We start from the raw sequence: 20,998 nt of genomic DNA on the forward strand, positions 1-20,998 counted from the left end.
AAGAGACAGGAAGAGGGGAGAAGATATTAAGCAAACCTAACTTTTATAGTTCTTTTTTTATGTCTTCCTTTTGCCACACACCATAAGATAAAACATGGTGTTCTCTTGACTCTTTCCAGGTGGAAAAGCCTGTCCCCCTGACCAAGCCCTGCAGGAGCACCGTGCCTGTAATGATCACCCGTGTGCACATTTTTTCTGGGAAACTTCTCCCTGGAGCCCTTGCTCTGAAGATGTGCTGGTAACTGCGCTCAACGCGACCATTAATTGGAGCAGAGAAGCCACTTGTGGAGTGGGCATACAGACAAGGAAAGTCTTCTGCATGAAGAGCAGTTCTGGCCAGGTCACACCTAAACGGTATGTAAAGAAATCATATTAGTGATTATTTGTAGTTACATTATTTATGAAGGCATTTTCAGCTGGTGTAGAGAACCTGCAGCTTTGAAAATAATTTCCGTTCATGATTAATTCTCCAGCTACTACTCCATCACTACTATGAACGGGGTGCTAATATGTAACAAAAATAAATAGCTAGCCCATTTTTAATTTTCTTTGTAAATCCAAGTAAAATGCATGTTTTTAGTAGAGTATATTTTCTTTTTTTTTTTTTTCTGTGGCTCGTCTGTTAATCTAATTTACAGATTTCTGCAAATATTTTTCCTGAAGGTCAGGTGTGACGAAAATATAAAGTGCATCTGAATATAATGCTCATCAATACATTATTAACAATGCTCTAATATAATAAAAATAATTCAAGTTTGCATTATATTACACAACAATAAGGCAGAATCATATGTGTGATCTGTATCATTCAGTTGATTCATATACCTTCTATAGTGTAATACCAACATGAAAAAACTATATATTCTACGGTAGAAATATTCTGAATTTTGCTTTGCTTTACTAAATGGGGAAAATAAGTAGCACAGATGTTTTCCCTAATATCAAAAAATCAAGTCATTGCTAATTACTTTTTGCACTGTTAATGAGTCTAGAGACTTACAATGGAGTTTAATTTTTTACTGTAGTTCTCAAACCAGTCCTGTTCGTATAAGCAGACTGTGTTGATTTCAGTAAAGTTAATTAAAATTCTTGAGGTTAATGGATTAATTAAATAAAAGGAAAGAAATTTAATATTCATCTATATCTAGAATCCACTGATATGCTGTAACTTTGCCTAATGAAACATACTATTTATAGAGCTATATAATGTCTAAATGTTTGCCCCTTCCACTTTTGAGATGGTGTAAGGGGAAATGGAACTAAAGAGGTTAAGTAAATACTTAAGTACTTGAAGGAAAAACAGAGTTTCAGTGGTGGAAAAATCCTGCCAAAAGAAGAAATCTACTTACTGGGGACTTCAGAAAGGGTCTCTCCTTGGTTTTGGTGTGGTAGCTTCAGTGTTCCTCATGTAATGGAAGTGGCTGGATCGAAAAGGACTGCTGAGTCCTTAAAAGAGCTTCTTACTGAAATTGTTTTACTGCTGCACTGTGAATTGTTCTTACGGTGATAATTATCTTAAAAATAAAAGTCTTAGACATCTGGAAGTTTTTAGGAAGATGGTTTTAAGTGAAGGAATAAAACCTCTGTGTTTGAGAATTAAATATTACCTCATTTCTGTCTGGGAAGGTCTCGACCAGTCTGGTGCTGGGGCGGAGGGCAGCCCTCCTCGCCATGGGCACCAGCTGTGGTTATATTCTGTTTTATCTCCGAGTTGATGAAAACTGACCCAAAGTAATGTTGGCTTTAGAACTGCTGTGGTGAAAGTCTACTGTTAATACGGCTTCAAAATTGGAATACTTTAAGTAAATAAATAATGTGCATGTTGGCATACTGTTCTGTTTTGTATTCTGCATTTTTCTTGATTTCATGAGGAAAAATCACACTGTATCCAAAGAAGATGCAAGGCACAGAAAGCCAATTAAAAGTAAAATTTTCAAAGAAAAAGATTTCAACGTCTTCTCTTAGATAACAGAAATCTGCCCTTTAGGATAATCATGCTTAATTAGAAGACATATCTTTGTATTTATTTTTTTTTAAATGATACCTCTAAGTATCTTATTACTATCTCAGTAATGGAATCGCGACTTGAAGGTCTGTTTTCTTTCCTGCTAAGGTTTAGTGGCATGTTCCTCTTTCAAAATGGATCATTTTGGGTTGCGTGCATTGCTAAGTATTTTTGAGTGATCTTTCTACTAGAAATGAATATAAATTAAAAAAGAGTAATTCTCTTTGTCCCCCCACTTAAAATGCATGATCTGCCTGATCCCAGACAATTGTCCCTTTTTCACCCTTTGAATTTTTATATATTATAACTGTCTGTGTCTGAAACTTTTTATTAGACTATGCATGACATATTTTTCATTTAGGATTTCGAAATGAATAAAAAAAATCACAGAGCTGCTCTTACTCTACTATGTTGTACAACTTTTAAAATAACAATCAAGGCCTCAATGAAAGCTATTAAACTATCACACTTTAAGCTATTTTTGTGTTTCCTAGGGATTGAAAGTGGAAGAATATCACATCAATCCTTACACACAGTTGCAAGTGGTTTGAAGGCTGTTGCATGTTTTGTTAAAACAGGAGTACTTTATAGACATAACTTCTCACTTTCTTCAGCAATAAATATGTCTGGTTTGCTTCAGTAAGCTTTGGTTTTTAGGTGTTATAGACAGATTTACATTTAGGTTGTAGTCATCAATCCAATCTCCACATTTAAAAATTATTATTAATATTTTTTAATCTTTGAAGTGAACTAAATTTGGTTGGGTTACACGAGTGCAAAGGAGAAGATAAATGAGGCTTACCTGTGACCAGGAGTGATGTCTTTGGTATGGCATTATGCTTACAGCCCTGTGAGAGTTTTAGGAGTAAAATGGTTCCCTGTAGTTTTAATTTTTTATTATATTTTATCTTTGTGTTTTGATTGATAGATGTCCAGAGTCCATCAGACCTGAGACGGTGCGGCCATGTCTCCTCCTCTGCAAGAAAGACTGTGTTGTTACACCTTTCAGCGAGTGGACTCGCTGCCCAACAACATGTCAGTCTGGTAAGCCTTTAAGAAGAGGTCAGAATTTGGGGGAAAAATTAGAGAATTGGCTTAGAAATATGTGGTGGTTGTAGTTTATATCAGTGTAATAATTTTTAGGGCATTCATTTGAATGAGTTTTGGACATGGTGTTGTTGACACTGATGCTGTTAGTAAGGGGTGGGATCCTCATGAGCAGATTCAGAGATGTAAGTTCTCTCTGGAATAAATTCCTTCTGGACGTCTGCCTTCAGAGTCATAGGTTCAAGGTCCCAGTGTTGTGTGCTTATACTTGGAATTGCTACATTATGTGAAATTAATTTCTCTTGACCAACCTAGATGTACATGTAGGGTTGTGTAAATAACTCCTACGCTTTGTGATTTTTCAAGGACCACACGTTTCTTTGATCTAGCCGGTTAGCTTTTGGACACTGTTTAGCAAAGTTCCTTTATAATGATCTAGTGTTGTTTTTTGTGACAAAATTTATGTGTTTCATTAATTGTTCAGATGAAAGCCTTATCAGAATATTTCATTATTGTTGATCGCTTCCTTGCCTTTCAAAGGTTCTCAGTGGATGCTCTAGCATAGTCCTTGTTAGATTTTACAGAAAAATGAGTTGCTTTCTAAAACAGTGACTCCTGTTTTAATTAGCAATTTATTTTTAGATTTTAAATGAGCTGCCTATGAAGAAGTAGAATAAATTACCTGGTAAATTACTTTGTTTATTAAATAATAGTCTACAATTAAAATGAGAAGAAATTAATTATTTAACCTCCTTGGCAGTGTTATCATTTTAATATAATTCTAAATTAAATCTTCTTAGGTGGGGGTATTTGCTTTTTGCTAAATCTGTTATTGATATGGCTGCATTGCAAGATTATTTTTTTTTTAATTCACATTGCACAATTAAAACCTCAGCACGATAATGAAATTTCAAAACTACTATACATATGTGAGTTGTTAGTTTTTTTTTTTTTTTTTAATAGAAAAGTTGTATTTAATGAAAACAATATACAGATGGTGAATTACTAAGCAGATCAAGGAGGAACAGGTATTGCCTGGCAGATTTAAAATTAAATGTGTACCAGCATAAGAACAGAGCTTAGACAAACAAGCAGTCACTAAATCAGCTCTACACAGAACTTCACCAGTTAAGCTGTTTGTAGTTTATCTGAGAAAATGCGTCCAACTTTACTATCTAACAATAAAAAAGCTGACATTTTCCCTACATTTAAATGTCATCAGACAACCAGCTGTCTTCTGCCGAAGGATTATCTCATACCTCAGAAGTGTAGACAGCGGTGAACTTAGGGCAATAACAGATGGATGGACAACATAATTCACAAAAGAAGTGCAATTGAATCCAAACACCTGTTGGTGAGGCAGGAACAGGGAGGTTGTTGCAAGTTATCAATTTTCTGCCATTTCAGATACTTAAAGGTGACAACTGTCTACTGCAGTCATCTACAATATATCTGTTTTAATGGGTCTTTGAGGATGAATTGAAACAAGAATCAAAGAATCAATATAGAGGTTTCAGAATATGAAATGGTTTGGATGAACAGCATGTAGACTCTCCTCTGTCACCCGCTTTCCTGGTGGTGAAGGTGTCCTCGGAAGGTAACTGCTTTCAGCATGGGTGATGTGCTCTCTGGTCTGTCAGCATAGATTTAAAACAGGGAGAGTAAAAAAAGCAAACACCTGACAATAAATAACATTTTTCATCTTCCTCCTGAGAATAGATGGTACCTATAAGTGCCTCTCCTCCCTGGGCATTGGTTGTCCAGGGGGAAGGTTAGAAATTTCACTGTTGCTTAGTTCTCTGTACAAGTTTACATGAAATGTTAGGTAGTAACTGTCCTATTTATTCCCACATGCCTTAAATCAGATTTGAGATGAAATGGGGTAAAAGCAGATAAAATGCATGACGTGCCACGATAAGAAATTCCAATGACCTCTACCTTGTGTCAGAAGGTTTCTGTCAAGGATCTGCCACTTCCAGTTCTCAAAAACAATCAGAGTTGGTCAAAGTTAAAGAATTAGCCCTTCAAAAGCCCTTATCTGCACAAAAATACTGGAGACAGCTCTGATTTTGGTGACTAAAATCCTGGAGAGTCTGCCCATTTGTGTGCTCAGTCTTGTGTTGACCAGACTGCCTTTCCATCTGGTCAGGAGCAAAGATTATGAAGCTGAATGTTTCCCATAAAACCTGGACCAGATATAGCACACTCTACAGTAGTGAACAGATTTTGTCCCTTGCCTGGGAATGGTGATACACCTTTCTGAACCTGGGACAGACTACTGGGGAAGCCCTGGGGGTGAAATGCAGAGGAAGGAAAGATCCAAGAGCAAGAGAGGAATGAGAAGAGTGAATTGACAGGAGTCATATGGCTCTGTGTGAGGAGAGGACACTGGAGACTGGTGGGACAGGGAGGTGGGAGTGGAAGCAGAGGTAAAGCACCCCCAAAATTCTCAAACAGCTTTATCTGAGTGGCAAAGTCAAGGACACAGAAAGTTGAGATGGTCTTGAGATCCTGAGGCTTGATTTTTTCAGGAGGGCAGGCCATCATAGCCATACTTGAAATCAGTTGAAGTTCAGCTTTAAAAGGAAAGTCCTACATAACGCTAATACTCTGGAAAATCAGGCTATAGCAATTTTAAATGAAATATAAAAATTATGTTCATTAACATTTGTAAGGAATGCCATAGAAAAGCCAATGAGAAAATTCAATTTTGAAAATGGGGTTTGAGTAATGTGCAATAAATGTTGAGGATAATTTAGTTTCTTGAGGTGGAGAAAATTACTGTGGAAAGCTCATTTAGATTTGGTACTGATTAATAGGAAGCAAATGGCTAAAATTCTAATGGTGGTAGATAATTTGAATGAAAATCATCACAAAGTGATAGAGTTCATGATTCTTAGGAGAATGGAAGGATGGCAATATCAGCAAGACATTTTAAAATAAGATAGACTTCAACAAACTGAGTGAATTGGTAGCTACACCTCTTGGGAACATGTTCTATACAGGCAGGAGTGTAGAAGACCTGGAAGTTACCAAGAAAGACTGTAAGAAGGGCTGAAGCCTACTGGACTATACTTTCTATTCTGAAACTATTATAATAGCAAACCAGTAGCACAGGGGAGCATGTGTGGGTCTGTATATGACTTGCATGTTCAAGCTTCAGACCATGAAGAGAAAATATCAAATGCAGCTAGAGAAGCCCTTTCTTAATCTTTTCTCATTGAGTAGTTCAAAAACTTGTTTCATTTTTGATTGTCAAATTGTTTCACAAAAATTAGAAACAAGAAATTGAGAATGCAAATGAAGCTATAGGAGGATATTATAGAACAAGAATTACATAAATGGATTAAAAGTAAGGGGAACTGAATGAAAGATATGTCCATTACTTTGAAAAATGAAGGAAACAACGTGCAGAATGTGCAATTGCTGCCGTTGTTTCCTGTCTGAAGCCAGGAGAGGAACGGACTAAAGAATAAGTATTTCCATAAATGAGCTGTTCCCATGTCAGTACGACTGTTTGAATAGAGAACGAAGCAATAAAGTAAGGCTAGAGCATCTAGTGACTATCTGCTGGGTAAGAAATTGCTAAGTCCTGAGGAGCTAACTAAAACTCACTAACACCAAGACAAACCAAACTAACCAACATCCTACCTCTCGCTCTGTCCCCTGCCAAAAAAAATAAAAGGTCAAGGAAATTGAAGATTACTCATCCTAACTTTGATATGCAGAAAACCACAAGAACAAGGTATTACTCAAGATAGAAACATTTCCAGAATCAGATTCTAATAAACTAGCCAGTATGGATTTACTGAGAACAAATTGTTCCCAAAAAATTTAATCTCTCTCTTTTTTTTTTTTTTTTTTTTTTTTTTTTTTGAGAACATAGCTGCTTTAATTAAGGGAAATGGGAGATTTTTGACACATTAAACTTTTATCAGGAAGCTGAGGAACAGTGACTTGAATTAAATCACTGTTAAATGGGTACTCAGCTGCTTGAAAAATCTCACAGTGGATATCACTGTGAAAAGAGTCTTTCTCAGTCTCCTTTACTGCCTGCCATCAGGTATCAGTACACATTGATAAGACCCCGTGAGCCCTCTCCAGTCCAGGCTGAAGAGTCCCAGCTTTCCTCATCTCTTCCTGTGTGTCAGATGTTCCAGTCCTTGAACAGTCTTTGTGACCTTTCAATGATTCACTGCAGTGTGCCCATGTCCTCCTTCTCCTGGGGAGCCCAGGACTGGACATGTCACCCAGTTGTCTCACCAGTGCTGAGTAGAGGTCCCTCAGCCAGCTGGTGATGTTCTTCCTAATGCAGTCCAGGATGTCGTGGCCCTTTGCTGCAAAGACACATTGTGGCCTCATGGTCAGCTTGTCCATCAGGACTCCTGCGGCCTCTCTGCAAAGCTGCTTCCAATCAGTTGGCTGGTAGATGTCCACTACTCATGTTTGCACTGGAACATAAGCCAAGAGGAGTCCTACAGAAAGCTCTTCTTGCCCCAATTCTATGTGATAGTTGTCTGAACAGCTTGCGTGCCTGAATAATAACATTAGTGAATGGTGCAGAGTTGAAAGAGGTAGCAAACACAATAGACAATATATTAAATAATACTGAAATAATTGAGAAATTTCTCAAGATGTGACTTGGGAAGGAAGAATTGATTGCACAAAACCAGAATGGGAAATAAAGACATCAGTACTGTCTCAAGCATGTCTGAATACAATGGACCACAAGATGAATGAAAGACGGCAATCTGAAATGCTAAAACTCCATATTGGGCTTGTCAAACTCATGGGCGTGTTGTATATAGAACACCACAGGTGTGTCTATACTGTGCACTGGTGTGGCTGCAGGTGAGATTCCTTGGGCAATGAGCGGTGATTGAATAGGACCTACGAAAAAATGGGTTTGCTTACTTTAGAGTGGGAAAGACTTAGAGTGGATAAAAGCCCTTGAAATTTAATGAAGGTTATGTGTCAGATGATAGGGATAAACTTTTTTTTTACATCTAGTGGACAGAAGATAAAAAGGGTTTAGCTTAATACACAGGAGCGATGACTTGGGCTAGATTTTAAGAAAAAGCTCTATGTGAGGCTTTACAAGCACTGTGTCAGGCATCTGAAAGGGCACTGTCGGAAGCTGTGGAGCTGCCTCAGGTAGTGGCTGTTAATGAAGCAGGAGGAGGATTGCCCTGGATGCACTTACCCTGCCTCAGGGTAGCAGCTGGGATGAGCAACCGCCTGCCAGGTCCAAAGTCCCTTTGCGGTGATCTCACATGTGTGTGAGTGAAGGCTTGTATAACTTGATATTTTTAGAGCCAACCATTTTTACTGGGTCTGTGCTTGTACTTTGTGTTCATGGTGTGACTTTTCTTAAGTTTTCCTTCTACTCTAATGCACTGTAATCTTCCTACTGCAGCCTTGGCCTTCAGTTGGAAAAATAATATTCATAAGTGGACTAATTTAAACACCACTTTCCTCTCTAGGACAAATTTCATGAATTCTGTTATTAAAAGATGTTTGCCTGGTCTGGAATCCTTTATGCAGTTCTGCTGAGATCCCTCTTCAGTTTTCTAGCATCTGTTTTTGAAGCATGAATACAGTACCCAAAGAGTACTGATGCCATACATGATGGTTAAACCAGCTCTCAGTTTGTACTTACCACATTGTATTTGTTTTAGCTGTAGATATATAGATAAATCTTATCCTTGTCTTTCGTGCTGCATTCTGTACCGTAGATCTTGTGAACTGTGTTTCTAGATGGATTGATCTTGCATCGACTCAGGTTAAGTAGAGAGTTAGCCTCTGTTGGTTACAATGGTTTTCCTATCAGGAAGTTATAATCTAAAATTTCTGTACACATAAAGATGGGTTACTGGTAGCAGCCGGAGACCACCAGAATGTGTTTTCAGAAATAAAGCCTTCCATTATAACAGTTTAGTTTTTTTTGGGTTTCATTCTTTTGTCCTGTTCAGTTTTTTTAAAGTATTTGCTCATACTTGTTTTCTTGTCTGATTTGATGTTCTATTAAATAGACATTTTTTGATGCAACTCTTAGGCTGTTGATATATCAACCTTTCAGGTGTTGTTCTGTTGAACTACTAGCATTTTTAAAGTAAAAGTAATGGTAGCTCTTGATCTAAAGTATCATTCCTTCCCTTCTTTGTGTAGTGCCAGAGTGCTCATAATTTCAAAATATGAATGAAACATAAAGCATTTTTTTTTTTAACTAAGACAGCTAGATCACTAAACTGAGGTGCCAGCTGTGTCTGGAAGGCAATTTTTTTCTTTATTTTATAGGCAATGCCACTGCAGTTAAGCAGTCCCGGTATAGGATTATCATTCAGGATGCTGCCAATGGGGGACAGGCATGCCCAGATACCTTGTATGAGGAAAGAGAATGTGAAGATATTCCCATCTGTCCAGTGTACAGGTAAAAGGTGTTAGCTTGGAATCAGTCTCTTGCTAGTGGGTGTCCACTTCTCCAGAAATGACTTGTGCAATTCTCCTCCACAATTTTCACCAGTAAACAACATAATATTGGAAAGTGCAGTTATGAACGAATACTGTACCTTTGCAAAATGTGTCAAAGTAAAGTTCAAATTGGAGATCTGGCATTATCAGAACAAGCACCACTAGGCACAGCTCCTACAAATGGTAACCTCAGGGTTTGATGTGTTTAAGGAAGCTTAGTGGGAACTCCCTGCTCAGTGTATCTAAAAGTCAATGTAAGCTATTTTAGGACCACAAGCATTCAACTGCTTTAATTGTAATTGTATGCTTATTGCAGAAATTCCTGGCTTTTCCCCTGATACTCACTCCAGTGAATAATATTCACTTTAAAAAATTCAGATTAGACAAATAGTACAACAGGGCAATTACTCACCACTCTTCATTAATATCCTGTGACCCATCTGTTATAAAATATTAGTAAATAGAAAAGCACTATATCTTTGCCTAGAAGTCTCCAGCCCACACGTCCTGTGGGACGTGGTCTTGGAGCAGAGTGGGGAACCAAAGGTGATACCAAAGCGGCAGTCACACCACTCAGCTCTGCCTGGCTCTGTACCACCGAGCGCTGTGGAAAGCTGCTTTCTCATGTTCCTCACTGCTCACATCCTAGCATACAAAGCAGATTGAGAACTGCAGCAGTTGTATGAGAACGGGCTTGCAGGAGGAGAGCCTGATTTCAAAGCCCATTGAAGAGGTTTCCTGTCTATTTTATGGAACTTTTAACCATGCCTTTCAAAAATGAGAAGGGGAAATATTGTTGGAGGATGATGCAGCTTCCTAGAAGATGAACTTCTATCTGGATTTCAGTTCACAACACTTATTTCAGGAGTAATTACAGCTTTTTGACTCTATTTTTCCTTAAGTCTCTATAGTATATCATAATTCGTAACTGAATTTTTTGCCTGGACATGTTAACTGTTTTCCAGTTTTAACCACTTGATTGTTAACCTCTTCCTCTTGCAGGTGGAAGACCCACCGCTGGAGTCACTGTGTGCTGGTGCCAGATTCAGTGAGACAGGGGGTGCCGGGACACAATGAGGCATGTGGACGCGGCTTGCAGTCAAGGGGTAAGCTTTCTCCATGCAGCCTCCAAGTATTTAAGGTGTTGGGGTGTGGCGTTGAGGTAGGGTCTTTACTCTTTTACAGTAGCTAATTTGGAAACTAAGGTACTGAAGCACCTAGAAGTGTTTTTGTATGGTTTTGCTGCTGTGCTGGATGTTAAAGTACCAGTAGCATGATAGTATGCTTGGAGTATAGGAGGGGATTTATGCTTGGTATTCTGCTATTTTTACAGGAAGCTGCTCTTCTGCCTAAGGATGAAGCATGTGGGCTTTAAAAAAACTATCTATCTATAGGCCTCTATGATGTAATCCATTCTTGGTGCTAAAAATGGAAAGGATAATTTCCTCATGATTTTAAATTTTACTAATAATTTGCCCGAGGCCTGATTTTCATTAAGACTATTGAAAAAAATTCAGTGTGAGTAAAGGCTTTGGGCTCCTGCCCTTGGCATGATTAAATGCTTGGAAAATACAGTGATCCCATTGTCTGAACAAAAGTGTTGTGAAGAATTTCACTGTTCAGAGTATGTGCTCAGTCTGTAGTGGTTCCTGCAGGTAGCTGGAGATTTGACTGTTATCAGTCTCCTGGGACATCTAATGAAACCTTTAACAAAAGGTTATTTTTATTGAAAAAAAATTACTATACAGGTATGTTAACTGAAGAAACCTGACATAATAATTTACTCCTTCACAAGGGTAGAAACTATTCTTTAAAGATGAAGTGAATTTCTTATATAATCTGGAAACAAAGGAAAAAAAAGAAAAGCCCTGACAGCATGTGGGCTGTATCTGAAAGAAGAAATGTGTTTTAAACTAAACCTCAAAGGAGTAAATATCTTTAACTGGGTTTTGACCACAGGCCTTTCCACAAGGTTTTCAAAGAGAGCTCTGTAAATTGAGATGTCCTAAAATGTATTCCTCAATCTCTGTGTGAAGGGATTGTAATCTCTGTGCTCCAGTAGGTGCATGAACTTTGTATTAATCTTACTCTGATAGAATTCGAAGGATAATAGAAGAGTATCCTGCTTATTTTTACTCTGTGGAGAGTCCTCCAACAATTACATAGGCTATGTGATGTTCTGAGGTAATAATGGAAAAGGAATCTCATAGCCTGATGGGTTTAAGCAAGATTTGTTTCAGTGCCACGTTAATTTTTTTATAATTAACTGTGGTTTTTGTAACAGCTTTGGTTTTCATAATTACATGTAGTGATAGAACCAATCTACTAGGTATTACTGAGGATAAGTGTGGTTTCAGGAAAATGAGTTCTTAGATGAAACCCATGGAAAAAGATTTTCAAGATATTTCTTACGAGGAAGGGGAGTGATCTCCATGGAGAGGGGAGCTAAAGCCAAGCTGCTAACTCCAACCATATTGCTTCTGAAAAACAAGCTGCAGGATTTTCAGCAATTCTGTATCTTAGCTGTAAAAGTGTTTAGTAAGGGAAACTTTGATAAAGCTGCTGTTAACACCTCACCTTGCTGCTACTTGAACTCTGCAAGAGCAGCTAGCACGTGTGAAGAGGTGCTCTGTCACTGCATCACCAGGGAGTACCCATTTAGCTAGGGGTGGTGTTGCTAATACACCTTGCAGGGTCTCTTCAGCTTGTAGACCTTGACTCTGGAGGACTTCTGATCCTTCCATTCTTCACCATGAAAGGGGTCTTTGGAGATACTGAGGTGAGGGTGGGGATTTGGGCTTGTTCAGTCTGTAGAAGTGTCTAATGGGAGTGGGGTTCACAAGAAGATGAAGCCACACTCTTTCCAGAGATGTGCAGTGAAATAACAGCAGATAACTATCATAGGCTGTAGTGAGAGAAATTTCCAGATTGCCTGGAGAGATTGTAGATTAATTGGAGTTACTGAAAACTCAAATGAATAAGATCTTGAGTAGCCTTTTCTAACTTTGAGATCAGTTCTGCTTAGAGCAGGCATTGGACCTTCAGAGGCCCTTTCCATTCTGTCATATTGTATGGTTCGGTGGGTCTCTTTAGGGGGATCTGTGCCATCAGGGGTGTTACAGATAGATGCTTTCCTGCGATATTCAGGCATCCTATAAATGAGTTTGCATTCGAGGTATCACCACCACTCCACACAGTAATTAGTTTGCATAATGTGTCAGTGTCTTTAGCCAGTAAGTGCTTATTCTCCAAAGAGCATTTATATGAATTTGCCCAATTTCTTTTTTACCATGTAACAGCAATTATCATTTTACCACTGAAGATAATCGTCTCACTGTTCCTTAAAGCCTCCATTTTTAGAATTTTTTTTCGTTTGCTGTCTGCATCCTGACTGCCATGTAAATAGGAGGATTTCAGTTTTCAGTGGCTGTCATATTTAGCCAATTATATAAGGACATTGAATTCATATAAATTATTTCTAAAGAAAGAAGGCATATGTTTGTGTGTACCTATTTAGAACGATGACTGTGCTGAGGGAAAATTAAGTCTGAAATTACTTTCAAGCTGCATTCTTTCTCTAGGCTAGATTCCGAGAGAGATACTTACAGATCTTGTTCCATGAGTGTTTTCAGTGAAATTGCACTTAAATGTACTATGTAACGTGCAGAAGATATCAGAATTTGTCTGTGAATAATGATCAGAATAGCCAAAGAGATGACAGCTATCTGAAGCTGCAGTTTTCATGGCTTTATCTTGAAATGATATTACACTAATTACAATAGCCTTTCATTTTGTACATCAGCTTCAGTGGACTAACTTATTCAGAAAACAATCATGCAGGTAAGGGAAAGGTAGTGTTTAGAATTAAGAAATATCGTTGTTATTTAAACTTCATTAAGGCATGATTTGCAAAAAGCGCCTGAGATAGGGCACTTGAGAATAAAACAGGGTGGGGATGTTACTGTTGCTTGACAGGGACATAGACAACATTTCTAACAGTAAATGAAGAGCTTTACAAGCTTTTCTATTACTACATAGCTGTCATTTTCCTCGACAAGTGACTAATTTACTAGAAGGTGTCAAGACTGTGAGAAAATTGCTTCTGCTTCGGATGCTCTTCAGTGACTTTACTGTTCTCTGATGTCTGTGATGGAGGATCCTTCAGAAATGACCTCTCCCTTCAGTGCTGACATGAGCACTGAACACATGAGCATTTAGACATTTACATTTTTTGGGGGAAAGTGTGTTGCTCATTACAAGGGATTGTTAAGGTTTAATTAGTGGATGGAAAGCCTGTTTTAAGCAAGTGTCTTTGAAGGCTGCTTCAAAAGCCATTGATAAAGTAAATAGACATGTATTAAAGACTAGACTGATGTAATGAGACTCTGCTTTAAAAACGAGTCTTGGAAATACACTGACAACATTGTTATGAAAAAAGTAGTTACTTTCCAAAAGCAAGGAGAAGCTGCAGCAATGGAACATGTCATGTCTTATTTCTCCTGCTCCTGCCACTTCTTAACTGTGATTCATCTGGGGGATCTGACCATATCTCCCCCCCATTAACGAGACAGTAAGTCCATCTCAGAGCTGTAGCTCCCCATCGCAAGAATACAGAAATGCTGTGACACAGAGCAGCAAATATTCTTATAGAGAGATTTACTGATTTATTTACAGGAAAACAACAGCAAACCCACCAATGCAGTAATGAGAACTATTCCTTGTTTTTGGAGAAGCCTGCTCTCCCTGGCTCACCTGAGGTCACAGGGTGGATCAGTACTGCATAGCCTCATCGGGCATCTCAGTAGAATATTTCTGTTGGTATGCTCTACTATCAGACCATGTATGATGTATTTCTTTCCATCCTTAACCGGGTTGTAAATTCACACCACGTGGATTCTGCTAAGATGGTTGGTGTTAAATATAATCCATTTCGTTGAAAAGTTGATGTATGAATTGACAGTGAAATAGTAGAATGCAGGCAGCACCAGATTCAAGCAATTTAAGATTCCTGTCTCCTTCATTGCAGGTTTCTGGCTCCTGCTCTGGAGCTTCCTGATAGCTATAGGGATATTGCAGTCAAGAGAGGTTTTAGAGTGAGATGCGATTAAAAACTTATGAGAACAAAAATGATAATAATCTGCTATCTAAGTTCTCTGAGTGTGTCTAAATGTAGTGATGGTTCTAGTAAAATCTTACATAGGCAGAACTGTGATCACAAACATAATTTTTAATAAATTAGTGACTAAGTTGTGTTTCACACTAAGCAAGATGAAAGAATTAATTTGGTATTGCCTGTTAACACCGCATCTACAAAAATATTTCAAGCAGGCATCCTTTAGCTGTATTATCTCATGTATTGTCAGTCTGTAACGCAGTAATGGCCATATACATTACTGCTGTTTCTGCTGAAATTATTTTATGGTAACCTATTTATAATGAGACATGCTATCAAAAAAGCATCAGTGTTACCACTTCTTTTGCTCATAAGATAGTCACCCAACAGTGTTTATTCCCTGTTTTGTAGGTAGTTAATATAACTGCTGATTAGCTAAATTAACAGATGCATTCATTGTAATTTGAGTTTCAGAATGCTTTTGCACAGAATTACCAATTTCAGGAGGTACATATTAGAATCCTCTTAAAATTTATGGGCTAGAGGCTATGTGATAACCTAAAGTTTACAATGAATACATTCATGATAGTAAACGTGGCGAAGACACGGACTGCTTCAGTTAGATGGTGGTGTTTTATGAGCAGTGCTTTACAGTGCAGTCCTGTGTATAAATCTGTCCAGCTGATAGTGGCTTACCTGTCATCAGTAGCTCCCTCCAATATTAACTTTGCTGGTAGGACAATGGCACCTTGAGCCTTATTCTGAGTGCTGCTGAGGGTTCATTAGGTTTGTCAGTGTTTGTGCTGATGATGTTAGTCTGAGTGGTTGCAGGGACACAGACTGGGAGCACAATAAGCTCTACTTGAGTGGTCCCAAACAGTGTCATGGTCTGGCAGCTGGTGGCAGTGGTAGCAAATAGCTGAGGGAAAACATAATTACCAGGGTGAGGACAGGAGCTGAGTCTTGTTTGTGATAGGTTTGAAAGGAAAGTTTGTGAAACGAAGTCTCTCTAGGATGGGGATTTGAGTTCAGGGGTTGCCATTTCAGGATGGAGAGCCTCAGTCTGTTATCAGCCATGTCTGCCCGGGGCTTTGCCAACACTTTCCTGATGTAGCCACTCCATATCATACTGCAAATTCATAAAGTACCTGTTATCTGTATCGTTATTTTCTTGTCACTGATAATGCAATTTTTAGCTTATAAACACATGGAGAGTAATAAGGTGATAAGAAACAACTAAACTAGAATTGATTTACCATTATTTGTTCTTGATAATCTGATTTCTTTCCTTGACGAGGCAGTGGGCTGGCAGTTAGGCAATAAAGTAAGTGGAAAGCAGCACAAATAATACTCTCTTGACTTGAGGAGGACACTGAGTCCAGTCCCACGTGACAGTCTCCCATGTGCAATAAGAAAGTATGACCTAGAGAAATTCAGGGTGAGGTGGTTGTGCAGTTTGTTAAAAAACACATTCAAAGCTCTGTTACCAGTTATTTGCTGTCAACCAGGAAGGCCATTTCAGATGGCTTCCTGCGGGGCACACATACTCCTGACTGTCTTCAGTGTTTTCACTAGCACTGTGTCTGATGAGATAGAGAGTACATCTGTAACACATCTGGGTAATTACAGATTGTTAGTGCTTTGAAGAACAGGTCAAAAATACATGCTGGATAAATTTGAGCATGCTCCGAAATCAGAAAAGTGACATTTTCATTAAAGAAAAAAATGTGCAGCACTTGCACTATGTACAAAGGTGGGCAGTGGTACTGTAGAGGTAAGTCTGGAATTAAGAGTTATGGACTGCACGTGAGTAGCATTATACTGTTGTAAAACCCCCCCCGTTATAAAATCATGTATTTCTTACGTTTTTCTTCTGATCTCAAAGTTCCTGAAATTTATTCTTTTCATTTCTAAAACAGGATATTTCAACAGTTAATCCTCTATTTTATTTTTGTTGCATAACACTTTCTGCCACTGTAAATAATGACAAACAATGTCAAATAAAAACATCAAAACTTTGAGTAATTCTAATTCCTGGTTTGCCAATAAATTTAGAATAGATTAGGAACCTTTTTTCAAAATTCCCAAATTTCATTAACATAAAGAAATTAGGTATTTAGGAGTCTAAGCTGTAGTGAATATCAGTGAAAGAATTAAAATATCTTGAACTTAATGAAACTTTATTCTTGATTCTACATTAAATACCTAGCTTTATTCTTGGTGAACTATGAATATCTGTGCATGGGAGTTGGGGAGCATTATCACTGCGGTATAGATGTTTTATTACATGAGTCTGGATTGTTTATATCTAATTTATACCAGTTTACCTGTAGGCTTTGATCTTTAAATTACTTCTCAAAGCCTGGGTTTAATTGTGGATTTGACAGTAGATTAGCTTCATGCAAAAATGTGTGACAGCGTTTCACAAAGGGGAAAACAAGGAAGGAGACAAAAATACAATACTCATATCATGTATACATGTATACATTCTTAACCTTTCCTGCACCAGTGGAATGAGAAAGATATAATCTTCCAGACAGATTTTCAGTGGGATTTATTTCGGTTTTGGAACATTAGAATTGACCAAGAGCAGGAGGAGAGAGGATGGGACAAATGAGGCTATGTGAGGTGTGATGGATCAATGGCTCTGAGCATTTCCTGGCTGCTTTTGAGATTACTGCTGTTTAATTTATAAGAAATAAAATCACCTGCTTGTGTAGAAATCATCCTGAGCCAGTTTCTTAAAATCTGGTGGCATAGTAGAATTGTCTATGTAAATATGTGCATGACTCTGTGGCTGGGTGCTGTTCTGGGGAATGGAAATTCGTCCTCGTATTGTATTACATCCCACTGATCTCCAGGTAATGTGTTCCTGTAGACCAATTTTTCTTTCCTTGGGTCTTAGTTGATAGGACAAGGGGAAGAAAGATTGATACTGATTTTCCAGTGACGGGTTGTTCACAAAAGAGTGATGGTGGACTATCCTCCTTTTTTCATGGGAGGTGTCAGCAGGCATCACAAGACGCTTAAAACAGTGCTAATATATTTCAGTCTGGGTCTGGCCTGGCTTCCACCTCAGGTATAGCTGCTGTAAGAGTATTTCATAGGCAGTAGGAGAATTGGCATGACATTACTTTATAGATGCTAACTAATAGCAAGAGAGACTCCAGCTCATTTCTGTCACTGTAGCCTTATGCCAGCAACATAAAAATTGAGGAGACTCTTAGAGAATTTGTCCTGACAGCAATCTACAGTGCAACATTTTATCCAAAGGCAACTCAGTAATCTGTAGACTTTCCATAAAATAAAGATGATGAAGACTGCATCAGATAAATTACGTGTATTTGATTTCCTTCAAAAACAGGACAGTATATTCCACTCAGTTGAAGGAAATAAGCAGGCTTTCTAGCTCAACTATATGCTGTTCCTATCTGATAAACAAAAGAAATATCAACATTTTAGTACCACACAGAGCATTTGTTTTCTGGGAGGAAAAAAAAAAATAAATGTCGTGATCAAGTAGAAAAGTCTTTTGAAGCCAGAAGGCATGAACACTGAAAATGTATACTGCAAGCGTGTACCAATAGAGGGATTGTTAAAAGATCAAAATAATGAGAAGTAAAGCAGAGGAACATCAAAGCTTTCCAGGCTATGTATTCTGCCTTGATTAGGAAGAAGGAGGGAAGAAGGGGGGAAAGAAGGTTTTAGATCAATAGGAAATGGCCTGATCACCTCAAAGTCAAAGACAGCACCATTCAAATGTGTACAATTTACAGGAATTGCTAGAGCATCTCAATCATAAAAGTCCCAAATGATCTGACAGTACTCACACCATATTTAACAGGTACAGAGAGAGAGTTGAGATCATCTTATCTGAAGGAAACTCCTTTTTAAATGTAAGGGTAGATAGATTTTCATTTTGTCTTTCATCCCTCTGATTAAGTTCAGCTCTCTTTGGTCCTCCTAAGATTTCTTTCATCTAGTGTGTAGTCTGTATGATCTAAGCAACTATCATTGGTGAAAGTCATTTTTGGGGTCCTTTTTTGAATGATGGATTGTCATTAAACAGAGTATAGTAGATGAAAGAGGTCCAGAGAGGACCAAACTCTGCTGAGACTTATTCAGGAGGATGAAAGACGTAATGAGAGACTTAATGAAGAGCAATCTCTCTCTCAAACTGAAGACAGGCCCTTCCAATTATGATTTGTTTTTAGCACCAACTTCCAGTGATTTAAAATCCTAGTTATGAACAGTTGATTCAGAATTTCCATACAAATCTTCAGAAATTTTTATTATGTGAATAATAGGCCTGGGTGGTCATGTTTCATGCTTTGTGCAGAGGATGTTATAAGCTATAACAGAGATCTTTTCTGTGGCCATGGGTGCGTTGCAGGTAGACCTGATCACACAGCCTCGTGTGATCCTTATGAGAAGTACAGGAGCCATTTCATCCTAAAACTCTGTGTTTTGTTGACTTAGAACCTGAAACAGGAGGGTTTATAATCCTTAATGTTTTATATAAGCTCGTGTAACTGTCACTGTAACTAGCTATAAAAATACCTGATTTCTTCATGTTCTCCCTAATCTTTTGGCCTCTGACTGTGTCTGGCATACCTCAGTTCGATGAGTTAACCCTGCAGCAAGTAAACTATTTTAGCTTCTTGATGGTTTTCAATTCAATTGAATCATTCTTTCTTCTTGAGACATTTGAGTCCCGTTGGTCTCCTTTTTTGTTTGCTATTTTATATAACACTTGTGTGTTCCTCTCGTTCACCTCTCCCTGTTGCAGGCAGTCCCGTTCTGTGCTGATTTAGATCTACTTTTGCTTTTATAAAATTTTAATTTCCTGCTTGTCACTGTTGTGCTGTTTACAAATCCAGAGGTAATTCATGCCAAAGCTGCTGTGGTTCATAGGGAAATCGTTAAAAATTCATCTGAGCTGAGCAGGATAAGATCCAGGTTCTCTGGAAAATGGCCTTAAGGAGAACTTTTCTTCAAATCAACACTTTAAACAGGAAACCTTGAAGCATGACCAAAAATGAGCAAATTTATTAAAAAGCTTTTCTACTATAAGTTGTTGGGAAAACACTAGAGAGGTTTTCTCAGTCTTCACTGGAATAACCTATTCCCTGTCCTTAATGGTCTCAGTCAAGTGGAATACCAAATTGTGAGAAATTCCGGAGTCACTAACTGGAAAGATAAAGTCTCGTCACTTATTCTTACAGTATGTTACTACCAAAGGAGCTTAGTTTGATATTTATTTTACCTAGCTCAAGAAATGTTCAGTTCTGGGTTGAAATGCTGATGCTGCTTGCACCATTGGAATATTAAAGGACACTCAGTTTTTTGGCCACTTGCACCCCCCCCCGAAAAAAAACAACCAAAACCCCAGCAAACAAACAAAGCCAACTGTTAGTGAAAGGAAAAAGGGAGATGCTGAAGGGAGAGCAGAGTTTGATTTATAGCAGATATTATTCATTGTCAGACTACTAAGGTTTGGACTGCCTGAAGAATTTCCTTCAGAGGAGCTTGGTAAAAGTTGCAGTTTTCATTTTCCTTTATTTTACATTAGTTAGAAAGGACTTCTTATTGGGAATTATTGAGTCAGGTTTCTTTGAATGATTAAGCACTAATACTCAACATGAGTTAGCATCCTAAATGGCAGAGCTCATCAGTGTGGCTTACTATAAATCTTCAGGCACAAGATTTGTTAAATGTGACATGCCACAAAAATGCAAAAGGGATCCTGATGTCATGTTCGTTGAATCTGAATTTGTATATTTATGTTACTCCAATAGCTTTATGTCTGCAGTAGAGGTTTTAGACATGAGTTTTCAATTTCAGAACAAATGAATCATCTTGTCTCAAACTATCTTTCAAAATTCCCTGCATCTTTCTTTCAAATGGGTGCACTAAAGTGACATTAGAGTAACTGGAAGTGACGGGGATACTTATGGAGCGCTTGCACTTGTGCGAATACATCAGGTAACTGAAATGGTCAGTATTACATTTGCTTTACATGTCCAGCGGTGCTCTCTTCTGTTGGCACCATTTCTAAATATGTTCAGAAATATTAAAAATACTGAGCAGTGTGTTTAGCACTTTCTAAACCAGTCTGATGATTGCAGCAGTAATAATTCTGAGAAGTTTTCCTGTTGGAAACACCCCTTCTTCCCTTTCATTAACAGTACTGTCATTGATTTGCTTCTCAAAAGACTCAGGAGAAGATTCCATCTTCTTTATATTATAATAAATCAAGAGAAACTTCATCCAAAAAATTGGAATTCCACTGGAATAAAATTACTACACAAGAAAGCCATCTCTGTACTTTGATGGCAATAGATAGTAATAAAAAAAAAGAA

The 20,998-nt window shown here is 38.0% G+C and overlaps 1 protein-coding gene across 1 annotated transcript in view; it reads left to right on the top strand.

Moving 5' to 3' along the window:
- THSD7B (thrombospondin type 1 domain containing 7B) overlaps positions 1 to 20,998 on the top strand; it is a 363,825-nt gene that overhangs the window by 218,300 nt on the left and 124,527 nt on the right. Inside the window, exons 10-13 of the mRNA XM_026852525.1 lie at positions 120 to 354; positions 2,934 to 3,049; positions 9,350 to 9,482; positions 10,526 to 10,629. Of these exons, the coding sequence (XP_026708326.1) occupies positions 120 to 354; positions 2,934 to 3,049; positions 9,350 to 9,482; positions 10,526 to 10,629 (588 nt within the window). The remainder of the gene's footprint in view (positions 1 to 119; positions 355 to 2,933; positions 3,050 to 9,349; positions 9,483 to 10,525; positions 10,630 to 20,998) is intronic.

This window comes from Athene cunicularia (assembly GCF_003259725.1).
Source record: "Athene cunicularia isolate RWA chromosome 7 unlocalized genomic scaffold, athCun1 chr7_part1, whole genome shotgun sequence".
Taxonomy (NCBI): domain Eukaryota; kingdom Metazoa; phylum Chordata; class Aves; order Strigiformes; family Strigidae; genus Athene; species Athene cunicularia.